The sequence below is a fragment of the Saccoglossus kowalevskii genome, chromosome 9 (genome assembly GCF_978046115.1).
Source record: "Saccoglossus kowalevskii chromosome 9, keSacKowa6.1, whole genome shotgun sequence".
Classification (NCBI taxonomy): domain Eukaryota; kingdom Metazoa; phylum Hemichordata; class Enteropneusta; family Harrimaniidae; genus Saccoglossus; species Saccoglossus kowalevskii.
Window position 1 is genome coordinate 11,424,345 of NC_140649.1, and position 12,933 is coordinate 11,437,277.

At 32.4% G+C, this 12,933-nt stretch overlaps 1 protein-coding gene across 1 annotated transcript in view; it reads right to left on the reverse strand.

Moving 5' to 3' along the window:
- Window positions 1–1,941: 1,941 nt before the first annotated feature.
- LOC100373726 (receptor-type tyrosine-protein phosphatase S) overlaps window positions 1,942–12,933 on the reverse strand; it is an 82,933-nt gene continuing 71,941 nt past the window's right edge. The window contains exons 32-41 of the mRNA XM_085503917.1: window positions 12,389–12,555; window positions 12,106–12,241; window positions 11,747–11,896; window positions 11,160–11,253; window positions 10,489–10,565; window positions 9,504–9,638; window positions 6,548–6,676; window positions 5,976–6,127; window positions 5,096–5,231; window positions 1,942–4,484 (exon numbers count right to left, since the gene is read on the reverse strand). Coding sequence (XP_085360043.1) covers window positions 4,410–4,484; window positions 5,096–5,231; window positions 5,976–6,127; window positions 6,548–6,676; window positions 9,504–9,638; window positions 10,489–10,565; window positions 11,160–11,253; window positions 11,747–11,896; window positions 12,106–12,241; window positions 12,389–12,555 — 1,251 coding nt within the window. The 3' untranslated portion in view covers window positions 1,942–4,409. The remainder of the gene's footprint in view (window positions 4,485–5,095; window positions 5,232–5,975; window positions 6,128–6,547; window positions 6,677–9,503; window positions 9,639–10,488; window positions 10,566–11,159; window positions 11,254–11,746; window positions 11,897–12,105; window positions 12,242–12,388; window positions 12,556–12,933) is intronic.

Here is a 12,933-nt window from a genome sequence, read left to right on the forward strand (position 1 = left end):
GTCACCATACAGACGCACAATTGTGTTCATGAAACTTGTAACAATTGTAAATAAAGATCTTTTCTTACGAGGTGGGTTAGACGAAACTCGACATAATGGATGTTATGAAGACGCTATATTCAATCCATGTTCAATACCGATTGTCCATTATGTCAAAGGTACTAATGCCAAATACAATTCATGGATGATAAACGGTGACTACTTGGACTGGTATGGCTCAGAGTCGAACCAAGGCGGGTATAAGGGAATAGAGGCGCGTGGATCCCCCATGGTATGGACGACAAACAATCCTAATTATCATGCAACCGTGGAAGAGGATGGATATGGTTATGAGCCTTACAATACCTATACAGACCACTTATGGATGTTAGACGTAGATATGGATTGCACTAACACTGATGATGAATGGTTTGAACTCAAAGGGTATGGCGGAGATTGGGAAAGGAATGTGAACCAGTGGGCAATGTGTGAGGGTGATGCTGGTGGACAAAGACCCTCATATAACAGTGGCAATCACTTTGGAAGATGTGGTTATATCAATGTATTCACACACAATGAAGATGGTTGCAGAATCGACTATTTCTAGCCTTGTATATTATATGATTGTGTTGTCATTAAAAAGAGCTTTACTGTCTAAACTGTATGAATGCCCATAGTTCAATTATGTAACACCTTGCGTTATACATTATGCTAAACAGGAAATAGATTATATGATTATGCCTATAAACAATACACGCCCCAACTTTTGGTAGATTGAATAGACGAAGCTACCATACGTTGGTGCGGACAATTAGTATATATTATGAAATAATACCAGAGACGAATACAGGATTTGTGTTTTGGGGAGCGCGCACCTTGCAGTAACGTCAATGTTTTGTGTTTACGATTAATATTTTTGGATGGTGATCCCGGGCCCCTCTAAACCTACCACCGTTTTACATCTATACAGACACGAGTAACATATACCAAGTGACATTAGGGTTCGCTAAAGCTATATTATTCCCCATTATTTTCACGAAGCTTTCCATCTGGACAACTCATTAATTTTTATTTTAAAATACATCAAGACATGTTTTCTCTCTACTTCATAGAAATTGCAATCTAAGATAAAATGTATTTTATCTTCAATTTGATCTGAATTGCAATTTTTGCAAGTTTTTTTTATTTTCTGGGGTTTTTGGTTTACTCTTTCTTCCAAATTCTACGTTGACTGAAGTTTTTCATTTCCTTTAAATAGTTTTCTAATTCAAAATTCTGTTTAAGGTCGAGATGCAGGTTCGTGGGCACTTGGGAGTGAAATTTTTTTTTTTGGCTTTTTATTATCCAAACAGTCTTGGCTATAGACTGATAAAATTTTGTACAATTGTGAATAGGGGAAAACACTCAAAAAAACGATTTTAAGATATAACAGGTGCAAACAGTCTCTCTTTTGAATGCTTAGCAAGATTTAGCAAGGCTGTACATGAATAATAAAAAAGAAACATGGTGAAAAAAAGAAATGACGGGATCTCCATATTATGCACTATATTTAACTTTTAACAAAACGATAATACATTTAAATTTGGAACTGTTACAGCCATTTTAATTATGAGCATTAGGCAAACTTCTTACTGAGTGAATTGTTATGCAAATTAGCAATTATCTCAGCTTCTTTTTAGTGCACATCCCAGAACTTTAAAAAAATAGCTCCTAGACGCTTTGACCTTTTGTTTGGAAATTTTCACAAATGATTGACAGTGTGCTTATCTTCAAAACGCCGTCGGGGCATTGTTTTTGGTTGAACAGTGTTACAACAATCGTACAGACAACTAGCCTGCAAAATTGAGAACGGGTTGACAGTTTTCAAGACGGCACTTTCTTCATAGTTGTTTAGTATACCGGTAATATTTGGCAGGCAAAACAATCATTCACACGAATACACTTAACCATATAACCAATACATGCGTTTCTACTGATTTTATTATTATATAAATCTGAATATATATAAAACATGAATACAAATTAAAAGCTTACACAAAGCCATTACGTTGTATCAGAAGCAACAGTAGTTATTTCATTGTTAAATCAGTTAAGTATTGATCAGATGTTTCCTTTAGCAATCGCTGTGGCAAAATTCGATGTCAAATGAGAATTGTTGTTATATTTTTTTATAATTTCGTCGTAAATTATAACTTCAAAGATGCATTACATTCTATATCCTCACAGGCCTGCTTCAACAATATCATATTCTTAAGAATTTTGAAAATTAAATCCACTGTGATAATAAGTACATGACATGAAAATAATTATCAACAAAAACATACAAAATATACAAAAACTTTGTAGAAGAGGCAGATCGTAATTATTTGACAATTCTCGTAAATTCTGAAACAGGATATAGTCTATTATTGTTTGGGCGAATTTATTCGTCACACCACTATAATCATTGGGAAAGTTTGCATGAATTCTACATAAACTTCAAACTTATATAATGGTGAGAATACATTACTAGACTGTATCAAACGAAAATATCACTGAATCATTCTAAAAGATAAAATATTCTCCTCATCATTCCTGCAGGAGAGAATTCAGCATCAGGCTACATTCTCATCGATTAATAAATGATTTTCCATTCACTACGAGATCTTGCTTATTGTGCAAAAAGCACAGACTTAGCTTCTGTCGCAAAAATTTGAATTAGAACATACTGCATAGTTTGTTTCTCACCAACTCGGGTGACCGGAAATTTTGATTACTTTGCCAAGTTCAGAAAACCTCTTATCAAAGCATAGTGACCTCCCATCATGTGATCAAGGCATATAACCAATAACAATTTTATCAAGGAATAGTGAAATGTCAACATCAGAGCAAGGCATAGGTGACCTGTCAATATCCAATCAAGGCATATAGTGATCAATCGATATTTGATCAAGACATAATCACCTACCAATCTCTGATAAATTCATAGTGACATGTCAACAGATAACTGCTCTGTGACCTGTCAATAGAAGATAAATGCATTGTGACTTGTGAAAATTACATAAAGGCATGGAATGAAAACCTGTGATAAATGTTGTGACCTAGCTGTTAAATACAGATAACAGTACTAGCAATATTTTACATCCTTAAAAAAAACAGCAATGGAATGTAACTTTACTGATTGTAAGCTAAGTAAATATCGTGAGTAATAAAATCTTGGTTAATTGAATATGTGTTTATATGAAAATATACAATTGTAATTATGGTAACAGATTGTAATCATGGTAACAGATTATCATTAAACTAACACATTTACATGTATTTGAAATCACATTATTTGCAACTTATTATATAATTTGTATAGTTTGAATATTTATTGCATATCTTATCATTGCTAGGGAATATTATTTCATAATTAGTGGATCTGTATATATATATTATGGGAAAGTAGATGAAAGACATTCAAATGACATCACATATTAAGTAAAATTAAACAATCATGAATATATAACATTTAGAATTAAAAATATGATATCAAGGAGTAGCAGAATTACTTATTGCTGTTACTGCTTATGAAATTTTAAAAGACTGTGGCATAACACCACCAAGATTTAAAAAGTAAAAAAGATACTTTAAGTACATAGTATACACCAACTGCATGGCAGATTAAATATGGAATGTTAGTTAAAAGCAAAGACACAGTTGGTAGAGATGTGATCAACACATCTCTTAGACACTAAAAAATAAAATATACACAAAAACCTTTAAAAGGTCACATTTGATATAAAATTAACCCTTTGACTGCCAGAATTGAAGTGCATGGAGTGTATTTTCAACCAAATGAACAAAATTTTCTATTGGTTTCAGATCTCAATAAATTTTCTTTTGAAGAACATGGAAAAATATGTTTATGTTGGTGGTCTTATATTAGAAAAGCTTTTCATATAATGTCATTCTACACGTAGAAAAATAAAGTATTATTTCTAAAATTAATCTAGAAAAAACAACGAAAAAACAGTAATGTTGTAAAGTATGCAGCTGTTTCAGCCTTCACTAAATGTCAGTTAATATTTTTTGGTTATTGCCACGATTTTATCTAAAGCAGTCCTGTATAAAATAATATAGTCTATCAAAATTACATAAAATTGATAATGTAAATATTTTGCAAAAGGTAAACGATCGGATTTTCTTGAATAATTAATGCATCTCTGACATACAACATGAACATTTGAAAACTATTACATTAAAACATTAAGAATTAGTAAGCGCTAGTCATTTGAATATTATTTATGAAAATAGATTTATGAAAATATACAAAAATGTAAGCAGATGTATAATTCATTGCAATCTATACAAAATTTAAAACATAACTTTTCTTCTTGATTATACAAAAGTTCTGAAATTCAACCAGTTTAATTTCTATAAGTACTGAAGATGTTTATTGTAAGCACTTATTTGAAGTTGTCGTAGTTATCAAATGATCCCAAGTAATCAATAACTGCCTTGTATACAAAGTTATACTGGTCCTGTAAAATTGCAAACAAAAAAAGTAGAAACAATGATTACGATGAATGAAGTATAGGCAAGTATAACAACATAACTGATACACAGACAAGCAAAATATTAAAGGCCGGTGGTTGTCGCACAGCGCATAATCAAATTTCTAGCGCTTTTTAAATTGTGTATTTCTTTTCAACAATCAATTTTAGCTTTTATGAACTATTTCTCATTCAGTTTTATTTTAGAATCACAGGTGGCAGTCAATCGAAAAAAAAATTCACAACAAGCTCGGTTTCAGCTACCTTTCCTTTCATATATGTTTATAGTATGTATGTGATTTTCAAAAAATATACCTAATGTAACTTAATCAGAAATGGTATGTTCAATGAGATTTAAAAAAAAATGTGCTGAATCAGAGATTTCATCGTTTTTTTTTGCTGTAAAAGATGGTAGTTTAATTCTAACTTCTTATTTTCACATTGATAAACACTGATCCTAAGCTTACGTTATATTACATGCACATGGTGACAAACCTATATCATCTTTAATTGATTGAGAAAATGCAAAAGTGAAAATAAATCATTTTTAATAATTCTATCTGATATTTAGTACAAACGAATAATAAAATCAAACTTACAACACTTTGCACAATTTGTGGTCTTTGTTCTCTCAATGATTTGTATGTCTGGAAGACATCAACTATTCCCTCTGTTTTGATCCGCTCTATGACTGTATTCAATGCACAAAAAGCCCCACTTCGTCCTGAACCAGCACTAAATAAAACATGTCAATCATAAGATATATAGAAGATAATATTTGGTAATCGTAGTCCTAAATAACTATTAAAAATAATAGTTAATAATAATAGTTAATAGTTTTTAATAGTTATTTAGGACTACGATTACCAAATATTATCTTCTATATATCATATTTATCAGTCCGAGCAGCGTTTATTTATTTATAAACTACTAAGTCAATCATAAGTTGTCATTTTAATGGTCTGCTAAATATTCATAGTTAGAAATAATTGTGACCTGATGAAAACTTGTGGTATACTACCAAGACATGGCTAGTCCCTCTGATGGCACAAAACTGGTTCATTTTTTTACGTAATAAATTATCAAAACTTCAACTATCTTGATATATCTTTAATATAACTTGTGTTTCACTGTGACAGACATACATAAGATAGATAGTTTCTCTACTGGACAGATTTTTTTTTTCTCTCCAGTTAAAACTTTACTATTGTATAGAAGAGCATAGGTATAAACAAAAAATAGCATTTGTTGTATACTGAAATAATATTATTTATTTTGACCACATAACACATTAACGGAAGCGCATAGGGAGAGCAAATATGGTAATAATAAATGGTTTAACTAATTGTGTGAAAAACATACTCCATGGTCATTTTTATTCCCCAAGTCTTGTTACATTCACTGTTAACACTGTCACTTAATTAAGTATAATTTGTTTTTTTAATGACTATAAAAAAATACACATTCATAAATATTTACCTGCAATGTACAAGAATGGGTAAGTTTCCTGTATTTTGTTGCTGTTTCTGTATTTGACCCATCATTTCAATCATTCCAGTTCCACTTTCTGGAGCCCCAATCTCAGGCCATGCAGTATAGTGAAAATGACGAATAGTACGTGATTCTCCGCCCTAATAAGAAATCAAAGAAAGTTTAAAAAGAATGTGTGCTGAGAGTATTGGAGACATATATACTAATAATAAAATCTATGCCTTAGCTCAGAGCAGCTATGCATCAAGTCATGAAGTGTCATCAAAAACCAATATATGGATCTTGAGATATCAGTGGAACAGTGCATTAGAACCAGTACAAACCATTTGAAACAAATACACATATTATAATTATATCCATGCTACAGTGTACATGTATAACATGTGACTAAAATTTTTTTGTTTGTTTTCGGACTGATATCTAACAATAAGGCAATAAGGATACGCATCAATATCATTTGCATTGACCACCATAATATTCTTATGACCTCAGAATATTGCAGAAATAACATATAAATAAAGCCAATGTTGATGTGATATGTGAGTATTCATATATTTTACCTTGGTGTCAGTTGCAAGCAATGTTTTAATTGTATATATGGAATAGTCTTCATTTCTCTTCAACTGTACAGCAATATCTCCATAGGTGGCAGTCTCATCATCCTCAGGCCAGTACTGGGTACACTTTTCCTGACAACAGACACACAAAATGAAAACTGTCACTTAGTTCTGAAAATCTTTAATATATTTTTATTTGCTGTTCTTATACCGTACACAAAATGAAAACTGTCATTTTAATAGTTCTAAAAATCTTTAATATATTTTTATTTGCCGTTCTTATACCGTACACAAAATGAAAACTGTCATATTAATAGTTCTGAAAATCTTTAATATATTTTTACTTTCGCTGAACAGTCATCCTCATTCCTCTAGATTTCATTTCAATAACCTGATAGATGCATGTGCCTAAAAGGTTTTAACACGATGGTTGTGACTATTACAAGTCATATCACATTCAAATTGCTGCCAGTTGCAGTATTTAACAAGCATTGACAATTAATACACAGTCCCTGTGTTGTTTTAAGCTGGAGTTGATCTCAATGTTCAGTACAAGTCACAAAGATAAACATATTTACCACGAGGTTCCATGCATCATCTGTATGTCAGTTTCAATGCAGTACAGAAGTGCATAGACACCGTAAAACTGCATAGGATACCATAAAACAATGAATAATTGCCAGCTGACTAGTTTTGTTTGAATTTCAAAACAAATTGTTAAATGTGAGTTGGAAACGTAGGGCGGAGTGAACATTGGAATGACTTTTACCTGAAATTCAACATTTTTTAAAAACATTGGCCCAGATAGTTTAGTACCCAACACAATATGTACTGAAAAATGACATGGAAAACATTGGCCCAGGTAGTTCAATACCCAACACAATGTGTACTGAAAAATGACATGGAAAACATTGGCCCAGGTAGTTCAATACCCAACACAATGTGTACTGAAAAATGACATGGAAAACATTGGCCCAGGTAGTTCAATACCCAACACAATGTGTACTGAAAAATGACATGGAAAACATTGGCCCAGGTAGTTCAATACCCAACACAATGTGTACTGAAAAATGACATGGAAAACATTGGCCCAGGTAGTTCAATACCCAACACAATGTGTACTGAAAAATGACATGGAAAACATTGGCCCAAGTAGTTCAATACCCAACACAATGTGTACTGTAAAGACTAATAGCAGCAAAACGTATAAACATTGAAATGACCTTGACCTGAAATTCAACATTTTTGAAAACATTGGCCCAAGTAGTTCAGAACCCAACACAATGTGTACTGAAAAATACCATGGAAAACATTGACCTTAACCTGAAATTCAACATTTTTGAAAACATTGGCCCAAGTAGTTCAGAACCCAACACAATGTGTACTGAAAAATACCATGGAAAACATTGACCTTAAACTGAAATACAACATTTTTGAAAACATTGGCCCAAGTAGTTCAGAACCCAACACAATGTGTACTGAAAAATACCATGGAAAACATTGACCTTAAACTGAAATACAACATTTTTGAAAACATTGGCCCAAGTAGTTCAGAACCCAACACAATGTGTACTGAAAAATGCCATGGAAAACATTGGCCCAAGTAGTTCAATACCCAACACAATGTGTACTGTAAAGACTAATAGCAGCAAAACGTATAAACATTGAAATGACCTTGACCTGAAATTCAACATTTTTGAAAACATTGGCCATGGTAGTTCAGAACCCAACAATAAAATTGTCTATTACATTCCATGTTTTTTACATAGCCCATATATATGTATGGGAAAGTGGGAAAATGAACAAAAATAATTGCAAAAAAAAAATCACAACTTTCACAAAAATAGAGATATCTTCACCAAATAAACAAATTTGAAAGTGGATCAGTCCATGTGTCTACCTTATGAGTCCCAAAGCGATCTGGCAGGCAGTTTTGGAGAAGAAGTTAAAAATATGCAAAAAAAACAAAAAATATTTACTAACAAGTAGCCTGTCGACTGAGATAGCTCCGCTGTTAGCAATGCACATTGCAATTGAAGAACTGAAGATATCATTAGAAAATGAACAATATGTATATAGTATTAAAGCAATAGGACTTGCTGTTTTCAACAAGAATTCGAAAATATCACTTTTTACCAAAAATGGAAAAAATATTCATCAAAATTACAGAATCGAAGATATTATCACAAAATGAACAAATCTGAAAGCAGTCCACATGTAGTAACTACGGTATATGAATAATATCAAAACAATTAGATTTGCAGTTTTCAACAAGAAGTCGAAAATATCACTTTTTACCAAAAATGACAAAAATATTCATAGAGAATTGAATATATCAAAACAAAATGAACAAATCTGAGAGAGGTCCACATGTAGTACAGATATATATAATATCAAAGCAACCAGACTTGCTGTTTTCAACAACAAAATAACAAAAATTTTTGACACGAACACCGACAGACAATAACTCATATGATCGGCTCTGCTCTACTAAGTCAACAGCGGAGCTAAAAATAGACACTTGCATATGGTCTCATGAAATTAGTAAGTCAGAGTCCAGTCCATGTCAAGAACATTCATGCCAAATTTCAATGCAATCTGACAAGCAGTTTTTGAAAAAATCATTTTTTACCAAAAATAACAAAAATATTCCCTAAAAACAGAGATTTGGATATGATGTCATGAAATGAACAAATCTGACAGGTAGCTATGATATAAATACATGTAGCATGGTGATCTAGCTTTAATACATTTAGGGAAAAGAAGTCGCTTGAAAAAAAGTTGACGAACGGCGGACATATGTACGATGACAGGTCCAGCCAACCGATGAGCTCCACTCGTCATCTTCGATGACTGCGGAGCTAAAAATATAATGTGCATATTTGCTATGCGATGCACTCAAAAATCGATTCTGGTATTTTTTTAATAACCATAAAACATATATATGACTGTGCCTTACCAGACCATTCTCCTGCAGATGACAAAGCATGACAATAGATCCAGTTCTGGATTCCCAAACTAATCTCCAGAAATCCTCTACTGTATCTTTGAGAGGACCTTGTGTCACTACGTAAGCACCCTTCTGTCTGTAACCCTGTAGAAGACATAGCTATGTTCAACTCATGCTATTATCATTATTCAATTCATGTAGTCATGTTGAGGAAGAAAAGTTAAGCTGACCATATCTACTATTTACAAATATAATGTTACTTTTTATTCACACTGTGCAAAGCAACACTATATAAAACTTAATTTCCTCGATGTTTTGAACACCATAATTTTATCTCACCAACAATGTGGTGCAACATTTTGCTTATTGATTGAACGCATTGAATCAGTCTCTGTCACAGGTGAATTTGAATATTCAAATATTCGTGTATTCTTAACATGAGCATATGGTGAACGCTTGGTTATTTATAGTGATACTCAAAAATAGAAGAAAGATGAACAGATCATTATGGTCTTATTTAAACAGAAAACGTTTGTTTGCTTCATTTTCTGCAATTATTCTGATCGTTTCAACAACTAATTAACTAATCCTATTCACCCATTTCTCATGCACTCCTTCACACTACTGTGCTCAAGCGCGGATCTACTTTTTGTGTTTGGCAGCACTTCCATGGCTATTTAATTTGCTGAATTTGGGCTTGTGGAAATGTTGTTATATAATATATATAAATATATAAAAGACAAAACTATGAGTAATACTGTATTTGAAAAAACATAAAATTGCGGTGTAAAATGTTGCCTGTGGCACAGATTGAATCAGGACCCTTAACCATGCCACCGACTGCAAAAATCAGTCAAGGCTTGAAGAATACAGGAATGCCATAAAATCATCAAATCACATAAATTTCTAGCAACAAAAATTATAAACGATTTACAGTATTGCAGTCTAGACTTGTGTGCATATAGTACAAAAATAAAAATGCATTTTTACTTACATCGATGTTGGAAGCATTGATGTAATCAGAGTGTTCTCTGCCAAGCAGACGAATCAGACGAAAACGATTTCCATCATCTGAAAAATGATACACACTATGTTAACAAAATGGCAAAACGTACACAATCAGTTTTATACACGATTTAATTAGTTATAATATAGTAAATTGGCATGCAAGTATAATAAATAATACTTAAAACAATATCATGATAAAAACATTTCATATCATTACATGACAAACAACCTTTGTAGAGCGCCTTCCTCAAAACAAATAATGTTCTGTACAATGAGATATTAACTATTTGTCATAGTTATATGTTCTTAGCACCTAGTTTGTAATTTATTTGGTTGTTGCCATGGAAATTACTATTGTTATTATCTTCAACTCACAGACCCTACATACCAAGTATCAAAGAAAAAGAGTAGGTAGTTTTCAAGAAGAAGTCAAAAATAGCATTTTTTTTAGAAAAATTACAAAAGTATTCGCCTGAATGTTCTCAGGTCAGGAAGATAAAATCACATCTCTAACATGTACATCAAGTATTAAAAACTTGATGATTGGGCTTATCTATAAGTAAATGATTAATCCAAATGTTTCATAAGTTAATAATTATTAAATTTGTACAGTAATCCTATGTAATAATTAAGTATATGATATCCTTATATACTTACATGGAACAACATTGACAAGTCTATTCTTCAATCTATTGTGTTCAGAGTGAGCATCCTTCACAACAACATTCTCAATCGGGATTTCCATCAATTTCTAAAAATGATAAGATATTTAAAGTTTTAGTCCTTTGCCATGAGCTACCTTGATAAGTCACTCCAAATATAATATGAGGATATTAAGAGGATACTGTAAAGTATGCACAAAGACAGCAGGAGTATTGGCCAACATGCAGCAGAGTACTATCTGAGTACATACTTTGCAGTATCCTCGTAATGCTGAAATACAAAAAGTTTAGAACTTCAGCGAACTTCTTTGTATGTGGTCCGGTCAAACCCTGGTTGCTGCCATGTTTGTTTCTATTATTAGAGGACGCTTAATCATTCCATATTTGGAATTCGCATTTCTTAATATGGTAGGATGAGAATACCCCATAAAATACCGCAAAATTACTGCACGCTGTAACTTACGGTGACGATGTATAATAATGGGTTTTATGTCTATTTGGCAGTCTGCTCATAAATGAAAGCAACTACTACAAATCATATAGAGAGGCAGTGAAAGATTTGTGATACTGAAAAAATCTTACCTGATATTCAATTTCCAAACCAGTCTTGTCTGTACCTGGTACTCTATTATGTAATTTACCCCAATGAATCAGCATATTATTAACATCTATCTCAGTGTTACCATACAAATAATGTTCCACCAAAGCTTGGTAAATAAAGATATACTGCACCTGTATAACAACAAAATTCCAGCTAAACAATAATAATTATCATCCATAACAGATCTAATCATGTCGGTAACACTTTTGAATACATCCGTACATTTTTAATAGATGGCTAAACTCTATTGTCTCTGCTGCCAGAAGTTGTATATTGGTGGTTACTATAACAACAACACAGATGTACTGCAAATACAGCAAATATAAAACATTAAACTTACATCAGCTTGTACAAGAAGATTTCTCTGTCCTCTTATCTGGGAAATAAATCCAAAGATATCAACTTTGGCTTCAGCAGCCATCTGGTCCATCATTGCATCCAAGACAATAAAAGTACCTGTACGACCAACACCAGCACTACAAACAGTGTACAATAATACTCATTATTACCAATATAAACAAGATTCTGAAAAAAATCTGACAATAGTACTTCCCTTTGTCTGTATTTCATATGGTGTTATCAGTATTTAACAGTCAAACATACAAGATGCAGTCATATCTTACCTGCAATGTACTAACATAGGACCAGGTTTAGATGGATGCTGTTGGTCAATAATTCGAGCTCTCTTAATGAAATTCAGCATACCAATAGGTGACTTAGGTGCTCCAAAGTCAGGCCAACTGGTGTAATGCAACTGAATAATTGTCCTAGTGTCTTCTTCATCGGATAACTACATTAATTATAAAAACATTGTACATTATTTTTATACAAGTATCTTTAACAAAAGCAGCAGTAAAATGCACACAAAATGAAATATATCTGACATAGAGCTCTCTGACATTTAGTTATACTGCTTTTTCTCTGTCCGTAAGCTGTAAACTTAGTTGGCTACATCTGGAGTTAGCAACTCACATATTGCTAATATCTCATATATCTGTGTATAGAGACCACCCAAGTGACACCATTAAAATGGTAGATATGTGATCTTTATGTGGAAGTTATTACTTTTTTTCCATGGATTGCCAACTCACAGATTTGAGATGATATTTGTCCAGCAAATAATGAGGTGGTACTGTTGGATCAAAAACTTGAGTCGATTATTCAATAC